Source organism: Planococcus citri, chromosome 1 (genome assembly GCF_950023065.1).
Source record: "Planococcus citri chromosome 1, ihPlaCitr1.1, whole genome shotgun sequence".
Lineage (NCBI taxonomy): Eukaryota > Metazoa > Arthropoda > Insecta > Hemiptera > Pseudococcidae > Planococcus > Planococcus citri.
Window position 1 is genome coordinate 25,462,930 of NC_088677.1, and position 16,459 is coordinate 25,479,388.

Here is a 16,459-nt window from a genome sequence, read left to right on the forward strand (position 1 = left end):
TATGCTTTGACCGTGCTCCGAGATAGTTGTGTTCGTTTTTGGTGTTCATTATTTTTCCTATTTTTGCTATGTTTTTTGAGAATTTTGAGTATGTTTTTTGAAGAAGATTAAACTTTTATTATGATTTGAATTCGAGAATTCTTTGTGTCGGAGTTCATGATTATTAAAAGTATTTCGAGTTGCTCATCAGGCTAATAATGGAAGCCTAAGTCGCTGCACCAAGGGTGCTGGTGTAGGCATGGCTCTGCCATGACCTAAGTAGGTGAGCAATAAATGTCCCTTCAGATATACCATGATTAAATGGTCTTGTATATAATTGTAACATATTGAAATAGTCAAATAGCGACTTATTACTAGCTTTTATTTGCTTTATATAATGATATGATTCCATAATGAATCGAGAGTATTTAGTTAGTTAGGTGCTATATCTCGATAAATGAGATTTTAGATTTAACCAACATGAAATACATACCAAGATAATTTGGTTCGTTGAGATTTGAATTTGGAAATTTTGGATTTTGTGAACAAATTTGTCCGATGAGATCTTCAATCTCATCGCCCTCTTGGCTTCACTCTAAATTAGGTTAAGGAGAAGTTTCTTTTGTTTTCATTATCGAGAATGAATTCTGAATCTTTGAGAAGCTTATGTGGTGTGTTAGGGTTTTATATTTAGTCTTTTCCTACTTCAATAGATCCTACCTACCTGTGTACAGGGTGGACAGAAATATCGGGTACCCCTAAAAAAGTTTTCTGCTAAATACTTCGGTTGGTCACAGTGGATGATAATAATGGTAGCACATGATTGGTTGTTAGACTGGAGAGATAACATTTCACCAATCATATGCATCTATTTCACGTTGCCAACCTATATTTTTAATGAAAAACTTTCTTAGGGGTACCCGATATTTCTGTCCACCCTGTAGAATGTTCTCCTTATACCTATTTCCTAAAATACCTATTTTGATATTTGCTCAGAATTGAAGCTGACAACCTCGTGTCCAAAATTAATTGCATTTTTTAATCGTAACACACCACAATTCCTTGTAAATTACAGGTAATTTCTGGTAAATTACAGGTAATTTCTGGTAAATTACAGGTAATTTCTGGTAAATTACAGGTAATTTCTGGCAAATTACAGGTAATTTCTGGTAAATTACAGGTAATTTCTGGTAAATTACAGGTAATTTCTGGTAAATTACAGGTAATTTCTGGTAAATTACAGGTAATTTCTGGTAAAATAAAGGTAATTTCTGGTAAATTACAGGTAATTTTTTGGTAAATTACAGGTAATTTTTTGGTAAATTACAGGCTATTGCTGGTAAATTACGGGTATTTTCTGGTAAACTACTGGTAATTTTCTGGTAAATTAAGTCATTTTTGGTAAATCACTGGTAATTTTCTAGCAGTAAAGTACTTACGCACAATTTTCTGGTAAATTACGGGTAATTTTCTGGCAAATGGCGGGTAATTTTCTGATACATTACGGCTAATATTCTATTGAATTGTTAGTAATTTTCTAGTAAATTACTGGTAATTTTCTTAATTACGGGTAATTTTTTTGTAAGTTGCTGGAAATTATCAGTAAACTGGTAATAATTGGAAAGTTACTGTTATTAATTTTTGATACAAAAAATATACTGTAAGTGATTTTTTGCAATTTACTGATCATTTTTGGTAAATTACTGTGAATTTTTGAAGTTTGAGAGTATGTTTTGGTAAATTACCAGTAACTACCGCCAATCTCATTTTGAGCTTGACCTTCCCTAAGGAATAGGACGAGGGGCTAGCACTGTAATTTTATGTACCCAAAAAATCTAAAAATAGGATGTATTGGTTGTTACCTGCTGATTCAATAACGCCGAGTTCGAATATTCATTCATTTTTTTTAATGTGTTAAAATAGGTACCTGCCTACTGATAATTCATAGTAAATTATCAATGGTCTGTAATTTTTGGTAATTCACTGGTGGTAATAATTCAGAAAATTCTGGTAGTTTTAGGAAGATCAATAAACTGCTAGGACCAACTTTGAAAAAATCACTATCTCTGGTATTTTCTAGAATTTTTCAAAACTTGAAAGAAATCCTGTAAACTTTTGGTAAGTAATTTCATCAACACGCAGGGCCTTCATTTCTAGAGAGGAGTTATTTTGTAAAAAAACCGTTTTTGTTTACTTTGAACAATGTCCCAGAAAGCGTGGCCAAAAATTTGATTTTTTGGAATTCCAAAATTCTGGCCCCTTCACTTTCCGGAGTAGGATTACAAGATTTTTCTACATTTGAAGCGAAAAACCTGTTTAAAAAATCCTATTAAAATATTCTTAAAACTCGAACCACAACTGAACAGGAAAAAACTCGCAAATAATACTCTATAAATCCATTTCCACAAGTACTTACAATATGATTGAATATAAAAGTACTTAACAAATATCTTAAAATAGGTACATATAAATATAGGCAACCTATATTTCCTCATCGTGCCCCTATATAATATTTTCCTCGTCAATTACTTATTGGCAGAATTAAAGAGGCAACGGCACGAGAGCCGGTATAAGTATAACGATATTCTTAAAAACGATAATATTAAAAGATAATTGATACTTGTACTCGAGGAAACGAGCTCTATGATACGGAGAGCTTTGCAAAAGTACCTTGGCACTTGAATTCCATCATTCTACATCCATTGTACCTATCTATCTACTTACCTACTTACCTCACTTACCTATAACCTAAAACAATACAATGAAAATTGCCCACTCATCACATCTCGACGAGACTCTAAATTACAAAGCGATCGCTATATACTATACACAATACACCCAGAAGAAAAGTAGGGTAGGTAATTTTAAATATACGAGGGTTTTGAAGGCGAAAAAAAAAATCTCGACCGTATATAAAATAAAAAGCATCGCATCTCGCAAATAAAAATTCCAAAAACCCAAATAAAACTTGACATCTTTAAAGGCGAAATTTTTCGCAGATTAACATAATTGGTACAGCTTACTGCTTAGTTCAAGTACCATTGAAATCGAATATACGACTTAGTTGGTGTTTTTTTTTCCCTTTCTATTTTAAGAGAGAAAAACGAAAGAGAGAAAAAAAACAGAAGAGGGAAAAAAACACAACATTTTTAAGACGTTGATATTCGCTGGGAATTTAATTTACTCGGGCGTTTCGTTTAATAAAATATCTGATACAATAAACGACAAAAAATTGAGTGGCGAATAACTCGTTTATGATGAAAAATTTGATATTTCTCGTCTCATTTTAGCTTTTGTATTTACTTAGGCATAAAAACGCGTTTGAATAGCTGCAAAAAAAAAATAAGAGCAAAAAAGTTAACGAGAATGAAGAGTAATTTTAAGACGAAGTATTTCAAAGATTTGAAGGTTTTTTTTTCTGCGAAAAAAATCCTTTTCGTTAAAGAAATTCTTTTCTACGTAGAATACTCTTGATCAAAGTAATTTTTTCACGGGGCGTTTTAAATTAAAATTAAAACTGCGAGATGTCGTGTAAATTTTTTTCTCTCTCTAGGGAGCGAATCACGACCATCCCATTGAGTTAGAAAATTTCCTAATACTTTCTCGACAAAGCGGCATATGAAAAAAGCGTGCAAAACACGAACGATAAAATTCCCTCTAACATTGTGATAAACAAAAACATCGCCTTCGATGTGTATTAAAACGATAGTGAGTTTGTTCGAGTTTGGAAGCGATCTTCCATAATAGAGCAATCCTTCCATTTGCTCATTGAGAGAAATAATACCAAAATAATATTACATCGTTTTCATCCTTTACATGGGAAACAAAAGTACTCTTGACTTTCGCTCGTTGGGGTATTCGAAATCAAAAAGTTTTCTCGTCCCTCTCAGCAAGCGTCCTTTCACTTTCCCACTTACGTCTTCTTATATACGAACCATACACTACGGCGCGTTTTCGAATTTTCCTCTCTATTCAGCGTAAATTACGAAAACTTTTCACAAAATCCTGCCGTTCACGTTGCTTTTTACTCGTAGGTAGGCAGCCTGCGAAATGCGAATACTAAGTATATTATTTAATTTCACGTATAGTACGTTTTCATTCACGCTCGTATAAGGTACTTTTTCATCAAATTTTACCAAATGAAACATTTCTTGTTCCCTTCCTTCCCCCACCCTACTTCTATGTTCTCCTCGTGTCCTTTTTTTCTGCATTCGACGCTTTTCAAAGTGGTTTTTTCTTTCCACGTGTGATTATGTGCGTAATGTTGATGTACATAAGGGAAATATTTCATCCAAGTTTTGCTTTTATTTTTTCACCTCCATCATTTGCACATTTACAGCGGAGAAAAAATATGTATGTACCTACTTAAAGAAAGGTAATATTACAATTTGAATACACGTAACGGTAATTACTCGTAAGTACGAGGTTTTGACGACATTCGAGATGAATAAAAAAAGGACCAAAAGAAAAAAAGAGGGAAAAAAACTTGAAAGTTACCAAGGCAAAAGTCGTCTCCGCGATGGTAAACGTCGACTAAACGTATTGTACCGAAAAAAAAACTCGAATGAAACGACAAATATTTTCATCTGAGTTTGAGAAGTGTTTTATGGACAATTAAATTAAAAACTTTTAATTGCGATGAAAACATTTTTCACTGGTTAAATTTTTTTTAATTTTCAAACTCGACGATTAAAATTAAATCATCGCCGAGTGTAATTAACGAGTGGCGCGGTAAGTGAAAAATAAATGAACCGAGGGATAGAAAAATGGTGTTTTCGCACAAGGGATTGGGTTATAAGAAGAGTAAGTAAGTGAGTGAGTGAGCCACGTCGCTATACACAAATCAACAAATGGACGTATATATAAGCGTATACGTAGGAGTGACAATAAAAGAAAATAAAGACACGTAAAGGGTTGCGAAACTACTCCCAAACTCGACTGTTGTTGGCAAACGTTAAATAAAATACTTTTCTGCGACTTTGTCTCTCTTTCTATCTCATTTAATCATTCATTCTTCTCACATTTCTGAAAAATTTCACAAATCTTTAACAATTTCGACGAAAATGTGTCTCTGGTAAAAAGAAAATTACTATCGTTGTAACGTGAAATTGCGCGTGTAAACGGAGCCGTCTCTCGTTTTCTTTCTCCATTTAAGCGTTTGAAATTTTTTTTTGCCTTGTTTTTGACGAGCCGACGAGCTTTTTTTTTACCCCATAGTGTATCAATCTCGCTGTGTTCTCGCACAAATGCCTGTAGATTACAAGGATAGGAATTTCGATAGATAGATAGATATTGTTTATTTACTGTGTGTTTTGCTTATGGTATGGTTTTCTTTTTCTGATTTCAGAATGAACCGAGCTTGGAAGATGTGGGCGATGAAACTTCTGATACAGATATGACAGCTATCAATGCCGTAAGTGATCGATGAAATATTCTACTAATATTTAGTATGTAGTTGCATATCAATGAATGAAATGAACTTGTTGGAAAAGAAATGATTAGGTATAGTAATTTAATTGAAAATCTGAATCTGTAACAAAATTCTGTGTAGACCTAATTTGTGTTCTTCAACAAATATATCAGCATTTTGGAAATTCAATGGACTCGCTCGTATCAATTTTTCAATTCAGACATTAGGCTCAATCTTTTCCAACTTCGAACATGCTTGCTCATCACGTTCTCGTGTACTTTTTTTCTAATGAAAAATGGTTAAACTGCAGGTGTATCAAAGTAAAATGATGCGTAAAATTGAAAAAAATAGCCAAAACAGGCATGTGTGAATTAAACTGAGAAATAGAAATTAGGATAGTTTTGTAACCAATTCAAAAGTATACTGCTTAATAAGAAATACCTACCCTCAGAAATTTTTAATATCCGAGCTGTCAATTCTTACAAAATAATCAACAAAACCATCCAGTGTGATTTTTTATAAAAATTGCCATTTTTCACGCAAGTGAAAAATTTACGAAAAAAAATTCTTGACAAAATTTTAATTAGGAGAGCGTGGTTTAATCAAATACTTTCCACCGCAAAACCATCTAAGGCAACTTTTCCCTCTTTTTTTTTTGCTTTCAAGGGGTTCCAAAAACCTTATTCTACTTATTAAAAACAATTACATTGACTATATTATTACGATGCCTTCCCTAGCTTCGATTTTTTTCACAAATTATCTTTTATTGGTATTTTCTCAAAAAGAGAAAAAAAAATTGAATTTTCATTTCTTTGAACTTGGACTTGGCTTTCTTCTACCGGAATTCAAAATGGAAAAAACACACTCGAGAGTTTCATTGGTTTTAAATTTTATCTTCAAAAAAATGGCTGCAAAAAATTACTGAATTTTGAAACTGGGTTTTCAAAAAAATTTTCCAATTATTTTTAGGGTGTTTGTAATTGCATGATTATTGGGCGCAAATTTTCAATTTTTCCCGTTTTTAGCTTCAGTATTTTTCCATGTGTTGTTAAATTCATTAAAATTACCCCCTCCCCCCAAAAAAACACCATTACATTCTTTGAAAAAAAAAATTAAAATCGACCTCGAAATATTTTTTGGTTTATTTCCTAGTTTCATCAGTTACCAATTCAGTTTCAGTTTCAGTTTCAGTTTCAGTTTTACTTTTTCAACTCTGCCCCCCTCTCCTTATCAACTGTCCCCATGATAATTAATTTCAATATTTTAGCCAAAAATTATTGGATTAGAGAAATTTTCACAAAATTTTAAATCACGATTTACATCCCCTTTCCTTCTCTTGCCACGTGATTGACTTATATGAGACCAAAATTATTCTCCCAAGTTAGCTTTTCGTGTAGGTAGTTCCTTTAAGTATACATATGTAGTTTTGGAATCAGAAAAGTAGTCATTAGTCAATACAAAGACGAAAATGTGCCAAATGATGTAAGTAGAAATATTGATATACCTAGTACAAAATTTCAAGAGCAATTAAACGCTTTCCCTTCCTTTATATGTATACTCCCTGTTGACAAAACATTTAGGGCACATAAGTTGATGTATTTAGGCGTAAAAAATTCTTTGATTGAGCAAATGTTCATAGTTTTAAAAGGGGAATATATATTGGCACGACAGAAAAAGTGATTCGAACGACAGGACATTCGAACGACAAAATAAGGCATTCTAACGACAATTTTCAACAATTTTCAACGACAGTCCAGCACGACAACTTAAGTGATACGAACGACAATTCAATCTCATACAAACGACGAAAGAAATGTAATCCACATCCAAATAAATTATTCCCCGCCAAAAAAAAAATTGCCCAGAAAAATAAATAATTCCCCGCCAAAAAAACAAAATGCCCGGCAAAATAAATTATTTCCCGCCGAAATTTTTTTTCAGAGAAATAACTCATTTTGTGATTATGCAAGAAGTTCATTTTTGAGTTTCTTGATTTCATATGGCTGAACTAATTGCTGAGCAAGGTCAAAAAACTCATATATTTTGAGTAATAAACCTCAATTAAAAACACTATTTTCTCTTTCTTTAATCAGATACTGCAATTTTTCTCAATTTCCTCATGTTAAACAATTTTTTAACTTCAAAATCACTCTGGAGGAAGGTGAACAACTGTCTCCTGCCTCTTGCAGCTTGCTCAGATCAGCTCAGACTTTAATTCGTTTGGAGATGTTCCAATTTTTTATTTGGGTTTGCTGCCTGGTGATCCACATATAAGTCGAGCAAAGAAAAGCGTACCTATGTACGTCAATTTGTTCCTGCCCCTACAACACTAAATCGGCACTGTGCAAACATACTTTAGGTAGGTACCTATGCACATTCGTCTCAAGCTCAAGTTCCTGCTGAAGGGAAGTCAATTCCTTTGGGACAGAAGCGGAAGAGAGGCAGATCCTCAAAAGTCAAAAAAGCACTACTTGTACAATGATACGTACTAGATGAACTGTGTAGTTTTTTTTTTAATGTCGTGCTTTTTATCAATTTTTGGATGTGCAATTCGTATTTTTTCTGTCGTTCACTATTTTATTTCTTTGTCTTGCACGATTTGTCGTTAAATGTATTATATAGACGTGCATTAAATTATTCCGTCGGGCAATACCTTATATCGTCGTTGAAATTCATTTACTGTCGTTCAAAAACTTTTTTCGTCGTGAAATAATTCTCTTCCCGTGCAATGCCTTTTTCTGTCGTTAAAATGCCCTTTTTTCGTCGTTAAAACGCCTTTTTCTGTCGTGCCGATAAATCACACCCGTTTTAAAAACCCTTCAAGGGCTTGATTGGGGTAAAAATGAGTGCAAAGTAATGCTTATTTACAAAAATGCCTATAACTCCCCCCTCCCTTCATCTGTTCCAAGACTGCCACATACCCCAAAATGATTTTAAACTAGGTACTTCAAAACAGATTTAGGGCACATAAACCCTGTTCGCCTCAGACAAATTTTCAAGTTTTAGGGTAAAAAAAGTCGACAAAGCCAAGATAGGAGTGTAATGGATTTTTCTCTCAATTTTGCAAGACTTCAGTTCCCTTCTTTCTCCTCCTCCTCTTCGGAATCCTTTCAAGTCCAAAATGAGTCGTATGGGACCAAATGAGAAGGTATGCGCAAAAATTTATATACTTACTTATGCATTTTGAACAAATTTGTAATATAGAGACCTTCATTTTGAAATGAAAGTGACTCAAAAAAAATTATAGCTCCAGAAGTGCCTGTGGAAAAGAGAAATGGGTCCTCAAAGAAGGAGAATTTTTGGGCAAACAACGATTTTTTCGCTCTAGCCTCAACCCAGCCTGATTTATGGGAAATGATCCATGTTCTAAAAGTTGAAAATTTGCAAATCACGTATTCTCGAGTCCATTCATGTTTTGAATACTTTTTCTCCTCGAATATTCTGCATTATTTAAATGATTTCAGAAACTCAGAAAATATTTTGGAAAGCAGGGGTGCCAATTTTTTAGCCATTATTTCCATTTTCAAAAAAATAGGTAGTAAAAAACTTACAAAATTTTTTCGTTTTTTTTTTGAAATTGGAAATATTGGCCAAAAATTTAACACTATACTGAGCGAAAAGCCCTGGTTTTTTTCCCAAAAATTTCCTCTTTCGGGACCCACAGCCCATCTCTAGGTCGACTCTGAAGCTAAAATTTTCCTGTTTGAGTTTCAGCGCAAAATGAAGGTCTTCGTTGAATTTGGTCAAAATCTTCCTATAATATTTTTTTTTTGCGATCCGCCTTTCAAATTTTCACAAAGGGTCTAATGAGCATGGGGAAAAGCAGAGCTTTTAAATTTTAAATTTTCAGTTATTTATGATTTTTTACCTGAATACTTTTTCCAATTTAAAGAAAAATAATATTAATTCCGAAATTCTGAATGAAGGAGAAGGACAATGGAGAATTTCTCATTACAAAATATGTTTGTCTTGCTTGAGAGTTTTCTCAATGAAATGTTATTTTTTCCAAGCTAGATTAAAAAGTTACGATTGAAAGAAATTTCTACCTCAGCTCCCGCAGAAATGGTTAAATTGGCGCCAAATTGTCGAAAAACGGAGGAAAAATTATTCAAATTTTTTCAAATGAAAAAAATCGGAGTCTCAAGATTTGTGATGAATGGTCTAAAATGTTCAAAACTTTACCCAAGTGAGTTGACCCAGGTACCAATTTGAAAAAAAAATGAAAAAAATAATACCTTTATTAAAAAATTTAAAAATCACAAAAGTTGCATAAAATGTCGTAGAAACGCTCAAATTTACAAGAAAAAAAAAGCTGCGAATGCGATAAAAATACATCAAAGCTGAATAAAAATCATCTAAAATTTCACAAAAATTGCTGAAAATAATAATAGGCCAACTCGCCTTTTTTTGAGGAAAAAAAAAGTTTCAACTAATGCTTCCTCATGTAACCATAAGAAAAATGAAGGACTTGGGAAGCAGATTGAAATTAATGTTTTGGGCAACAATTTTTAGGATTTCATTTCTGAAAAAAATGAACTACAAAATTCAGAGGGAAAAATGGTCTCCATCAAGCATCTGCATAAATATAGACCGCTGTAGGAACTATAAAAATGCAGACATAAATACCACAAAATTACAGACGTTTAAAAATTTTCAGAAATCAAACACCAAACCTCAAAAATACGTCGGTACACCTGTCAGGGTGAAAAAAATCAACGCAAATCTCATTCAATTTACGAAAGGGTAATTCTATTGAAAGCTCCCCGATCATATCTTTCTTTAGTACCTGAACCTGTCAGTAGCAAACCGTGCTTATAAACTTACAGCTGATTTCACTCGTGTACCCTTTTTATATACCTATCTAAAGAGAGAGAGAAAGGAAAAAAAAACAAGATGAGAGAATATTACCCACCCTATATGACGCTTTTACCCGTGAAAAAATTCATAGGTCTGATCTTATCACTCGGGTTATATTCGCATTCGGTTCGTACAAAAGAAAAACGACGCCCTCTATCGACGAGCAAATCTTAAACATGAACGTTGAAATTAATGAATCGTGAAGCGATTTAATTTCACGGAACGGATGACCGTGCTAGTAAAAGTTACTATACTATACAGTCGAGCTCATACAAGCACAACTTTACAATCGATATACGTTAAATAAATAATGAAAAAAAAATAAAAAATAAAAAAACCCGAAATAAAAATGGTTTTTGTTGAAAAAAATTTTTCCGCTTTGGCGAAAGAAAAGTTACATCGCAATGGGATGTTTAAGATGGCTATATAATTCTCGAGGGGATCGGCTTCGTAAATCAGATGATACTGACAAATGACCGTTTGGGCGGTTTTCAAAGAGAACGCGCGCGTTATTTCGTTCCCAAATGACGGCTTATTTATTAATCTAAAACGAAAACCGTGCAGCTCAAATTTCGCTTTGGGATACTTGAAAATCTATTAACCTGCGTTTGCACGTATAAGTATATCGAAGAGATTTTTTTCCTCTCTCTCTCCCTCTCTCGCTCGCTTCTCTATATAAATAGAATCCCGTATTTCTCAAGTTTTTTATTCCTTTTTATTTTTTCTCTAGCTTTTTAGCTAGGATATGACGAGAACGATGAGAAGGAGGGAGGGGAAAAAAGAGCAGGAAAAATCAATGCGTTAATAAAGAAAAGATATAATTGAACAGATGCGAGGAAAATGCATTTCAGCATTTTATCGTATGCTAAGTTGAAGGTCGTTGTGCAAAATATACTTCGTAATGGTTGCCCCGCTTTGACTCAGTCTCTATATCTCTATAGTACCTAATGGTATACTGTATGCAATGCATAGTGTTCTCGAATACTATACTTAGTATATACTCTAGACGTACTATAGTATACGAAAGGATATACTTACATTAAAGAGTGCACGAGGTACTGTTTTTACTAAACAAACCTTTGAGAAAAGCATCGAAGCATCTACTAAAAGCAAACTTTCAACCTTTGGCTAATTTAAATGGCAAAATTAATGTAAATTCAGTCTGTCGTTTCTTGGCGTATAATTTTAGTACACCGCGCTCACCGCTCAGGTAGGTATATAAGGGAAACGACGATGAGAAGATGAAGCAGCAGCGTTTTCATCAAAATTCCAAATACTCATTTCGCTTTGCAGACTAAAAAATGCGCATAATAAATTTATCAGCGTCATTCGACTGGAAACAATTTCATAATTTTAAGAATTTCATTAACTTTAAACAAAACTTTTTTTTTAGGTCTTTTTTTCTTCTTATTCTTCTTTATCGTCATCTTACGTTTCTCTCTTTCGCTATTCTTTCTTTCTATATCTTTACACGACTATTATTATGACACTGATGGCGATGATTAGCATTCCTACATTCATTAAGCGTTATTATGGCGATTTTTTTTTTCACCATTTTTCTTAACGAGAGAATTTATAAAAATGTTAAATACATTTTTCATCGGAGCTCGCGCGGTGAAAAAAATGATGTTTCTTTGCTCATCGCTGCCTACGCCACGCCGCAACAAATGAGAGCTAATTTATTGAAAAACGTAGGTATAATTTTTTCAACGTAGCTGTATAGGTACGAGGTAAAATGATATGCGCATAATTGAAACACAAAAAGACAGGAGACGGTACAGCAAAGAGGGAAGAAGAAAAAAAAGGTAAAGGTCCTCGAACAGCGATAAAATTTTAAGCACCACTGTTTGTATAATAAGAGATCAGGTAAAGCGTACACTGTACACTGTACAGTGCAATACCGGACTTTGTAACGTGTATACCTAACTTGTTACTTTTCTCTCGGTGCTCTCATGGGAGACAGCAATTTCCCATTTTCCTTCATTACCCTATATTAGGAATTCTCTTTGTTCAATTTTCCTTCCTCCACTTTATTATCGTAACGTTTCTCTTCGACTCGCTCTTTCTCTTCCAATTAATGTATCTCGTGCTCAACATTAATGGCCAATGATAGGTTATTAATGTGCTCGGCGTCATGGCATTTTCTTATTTAAGTTTATTAAAGGTGAATTTCACTTCAGATGTATGGCGAACATAGGCTCTGTAATTTGCTTAAATCTACGAGCTTTTCTACACCCACACCCTCGTCGCGTACCATATAGTTATACGTAGATAGTTTGTTGTAGTACCTGTAATACCTATGGACGTGCAATCTGCTATAATTATATGAGCTATGATGAGGTACCTATATATATGTATATTCGTTGCTATAGCTCTCGTTCTCGCTCTTCGTTGTTCGCTGTTCGTTTGTCTACGTCGATAACGTAATTGATAGAAAACTTTTAGCTTGAAGCAAATTGATATGGATGGATAAGTTCGAGTTTCGCTTCCAAAAAGCTATACTATGTGACTTTTTAAATGAGATGAAGTATTGAAAAAGATAACAATTATTTCTGCTCTATACTTGTATTTGCGTTGTTGAGTTGGTTTTGCTATAAGTATATATCTAGGTCAAATGATGGATCGAAATTTGCGATATTTTTCTAACAAATTGGTTTTTAGAACTTCGTAAAAATGGTAGGTATTCAAATAGAAGTAGGTGCTTACCTAGAGTTGAAACTATTGTAATCAAAAGTTTCTCAGTCGACCGAAATATTTTTTCAGTTTTTTGGGAAATTGCTCGAAAATTTGATATTTTCCACATTAAAATTGCATACTCGGAATAGAAGCGTCGTAGATGATTGAAAAATTATTTCATTTAATTTTTGGTAATTGGCATACATGAATTCAGCAGTTGTGTAGACACATTAGACGAATTCACGACCAAAAAGACGCTCGTGAAATGTAATTTTTCAAAGTAGGTATTTTTTTTCTTTATTTTTGTCAAAGTTTACAAATTTGTTGAAAACTCTTCTTGAACTGGCACTGCTGAAGTTTTGTGATAACTGCTTGAAACGGTATAGAAAGGGCACACCATAAGCACTGGTCAAAACAACAGGTGCCTGAGTTCACTTTGCACCCTTCTGGAGCAATTTTAAATTTCTGGAGAAAATTGAAAACTTGCTGAAGGCACTAAAATGGCTTAAGACTGGTGGTTTCCAATGTAGGGGAGGGGTTACGTTGCTGAACAAAGTTAAAAAATTGCCATGAAAACCGTCATTTCCAACTTTGAAGATTCACCAGAAAAATGAACAAAGTACATAATATTGGTAAATTACTGGTAATTTTTGGTAAATTACTAGTCATTTCTGGTTAATTACCAGTAATTTCTGGTTAATTACCAGTAATTTCTGGTTAATTACCAATAATTTCAGGTTAAATTATTAGTTGTTGATTCTGGTAGAATACGGGTAATTTCTGCTAAATTACAGGTTATTTCTGCTAAATAATTAGTAGTTAATTCTGGTAAATTACGGGTAATTTCTGCTAAATTACAGGTAATTTCTGCTAAATAATTAGTAGTTAATTTTGGTAAATTACAGGTAATTTCTAGTAAATTACGGATAATTTCTGGTAAATTACGGGTAATTTCTGGTAAATTACGGGTAATTTCTGGTAAATTACGGGTAATTTCTGGTAAATTACGGGTAATTTCTGGTAAATTACGGGTAATTTCTGGTAAATTACGGGTAATTTCTGGTAAATTACGGGTAATTTCTGGTAAATTACGGGTAATTTCTGGTAAATTACGGGTAATTTCTGGTAAATTACGGGTAATTTCTGGTAAATTACTGGTAATTTTTGGTTAATTACGGGTAATTTTTGGTAAATTACGGGTAATTTCTGGTAAATTACGGGTAATTTCTGGTAAATTACGGGTAATTTCTGGTAAAATACAGGTAATTTCTGGTAAAATACAGGTAATTTCTGGTAAACTACAGGTAATATCTGGTTACTTACTGGTAACTGTTGGTCAATTACAGGTAATTTCTGATCAATTACCGCTTATCAGTAATTCTTGGTCAATTGCCACTTGCCAGTAACTTCTGATCAATCACTGGTAATTTTGGTCAATTAACGATAATTGCTGGTTAATTACCAGTTAACTCTAATTAATCACTGGTAATTTCTGATCAATTTTCGGTAATTTTTGGTCAACTACCAGTACTTTCTATTCAATAACCAGTACTTTCTGGTCAATAACCAGTACTTTCCAGTCAATAACCAGTACTTTCTGGTCAATAACCACTAATTTCTGGTTACTTACCAGTAATTTCTGGTCAATTAACGGTAACTTTTAATTAATTGGCGGAAACTTTGGGTCAATTACTGAAAACTCTGGGTAAATTACCGGTAATTTCTGATTTCTGGCAAATTCTTGGCAATTTCTTGTAAATTGAATACCTTGTGACTTCATGTGACTTCTTGTAAATTTCTAGTAATTTTTCATAAAGCACTGGTAATTTCTCGCAATTGTGAATTACTAAAAATTTTAAGCATGTAAATCAAGCTCTGGTCATTTTCTACAAAAATTACTCTGCTGATAATAATTCTGGTTTTTCATAAATGTCTTGACAGTTAATTTCTCCTGAATTACGAAACATTTTTCACAAATTATTGGCAACTCTTTGGTCAAAAACATATCTACTAATAATTTTTTTCTGATAATTAGGAACTGTAAATTCTGGAAAATGACCATATTATTATGATTTTTTTAATCTGGTTTAGTATTTATAAAATTGAAAGGCGTAAGGATTTTTTTTAATGTTCATTACCAACTTCTAAGTCAAAATTGTCCAAAATGACTATTTTCTTTTATTTCACTACCTAATCGTACGCGAAAAACTGAAAGTTTTTTCATACACGTCGAAATGATTTTTTTTAGTTATCAAAAGACTGCCAAAATGAAAAAAAATTTTAAAAAAATTTCAAATTTTTGAGCTTTGAGCTCTTGCAGGAGAAAGAGAAGGAAATCTACGTCAAAATTTAAAATTTTTCCGGAGCCTTGTTCAAGTCATTCGACCATAACTTTTTGCTTGACTCTATCAAATTTTGAAAAAAAAATGAAAAATGATGAGCGACCTATCCCAGTAAACACCCTGTTTTGGGTGGAAACGCTCTTAGAAATGTTCCTACAAAGGTGATAACTGATAAGGCATATTAAAGAATTTTAAAGATCAATGGAAATTTTTCAAAATTTTGAATATTAAGTAAGGTTATAATTTAATCGTCTTGAGGAATTTTTTTGTTTTTTGGAAGGAAGGAAAAGAGCTTGTCAAGAACGGTCTCAAAAACTCAAAAAAACGCAAGTAAGTGCAGACTTCGTGCTGAAAATCCAATTTTCAAGCATTTTATCCCAAACCGACGTCAGAAGTTATTTTGAAAATCGAAAAACATGTATTTTGATTCCCAATTCAAGATATTCAGAATGCAAGAGTAGAATTATTATTCTATGTACCATACAATTTTGAGGTATTTTTTATTTTCCAAATCATTTTGAAGAATTGACTTTCAATGAGGGGGAAGGGGAAGAAAAAAATATCAAATCATGAAAAACATGAATAAGAGTACTGAAATTCACATTGAATTTTTCAAGGTTTTGGACTCTCGACTTTCCTCTCCTCCCACTCTCTGAATGGGACAACCAGAGTGATAGGAAATCAAAATAGCATTATTTTTTCCTATGTCTGATTTAGGGAGTCTCGAAATTTTCCACTTTTTCCCATAAAAAGTATAACCAATTAACCATGATATTTTTTCCTTCATTTTTTCTCATTTTTAAAAATTCGATTGTAAATTACGAAAACGTATCACTTTTTCTTAAAAACAAGTTTTTTTTATCCAAAAAAAAAAGAGAAAAAAAGAGAAAAAAATCATAGTTGCTGATGTTAAAATTTTAGTACCTATACCCATAAATAAGAAAATGGCTTGATATTTTTATTAAGAAAAAAAAAAGAACAGGTAAGAAAGAAAACCAGCCAAAATTTCAAAATTTCTTCACATTAACCACTTTTTTGGTCAAAATATTTCCCACTTTTTCCCCACTTTTTTACTGATTGTTAAAATTTTCACCTTTTCCCTATTTTCTATTTTCCTCCTCGCAACACATTTTTATCCAGTGTTTCCCACAATATCCTATCACTGGAGACAACTTGATTTTGACGTTTCAAAACC

At 32.9% G+C, this 16,459-nt stretch overlaps 1 protein-coding gene across 3 annotated transcripts in view; it reads left to right on the forward strand.

Moving 5' to 3' along the window:
- LOC135850029 (uncharacterized) overlaps positions 1 to 16,459 on the forward strand; it is a 224,180-nt gene that overhangs the window by 63,759 nt on the left and 143,962 nt on the right. For all 3 annotated transcript variants that reach the window (XM_065370716.1, XM_065370717.1, XM_065370719.1), the window contains exon 2: positions 5,327 to 5,392. In XM_065370716.1, coding sequence (XP_065226788.1) covers positions 5,375 to 5,392 — 18 coding nt within the window. In that variant the 5' untranslated portion in view covers positions 5,327 to 5,374. The remainder of the gene's footprint in view (positions 1 to 5,326; positions 5,393 to 16,459) is intronic.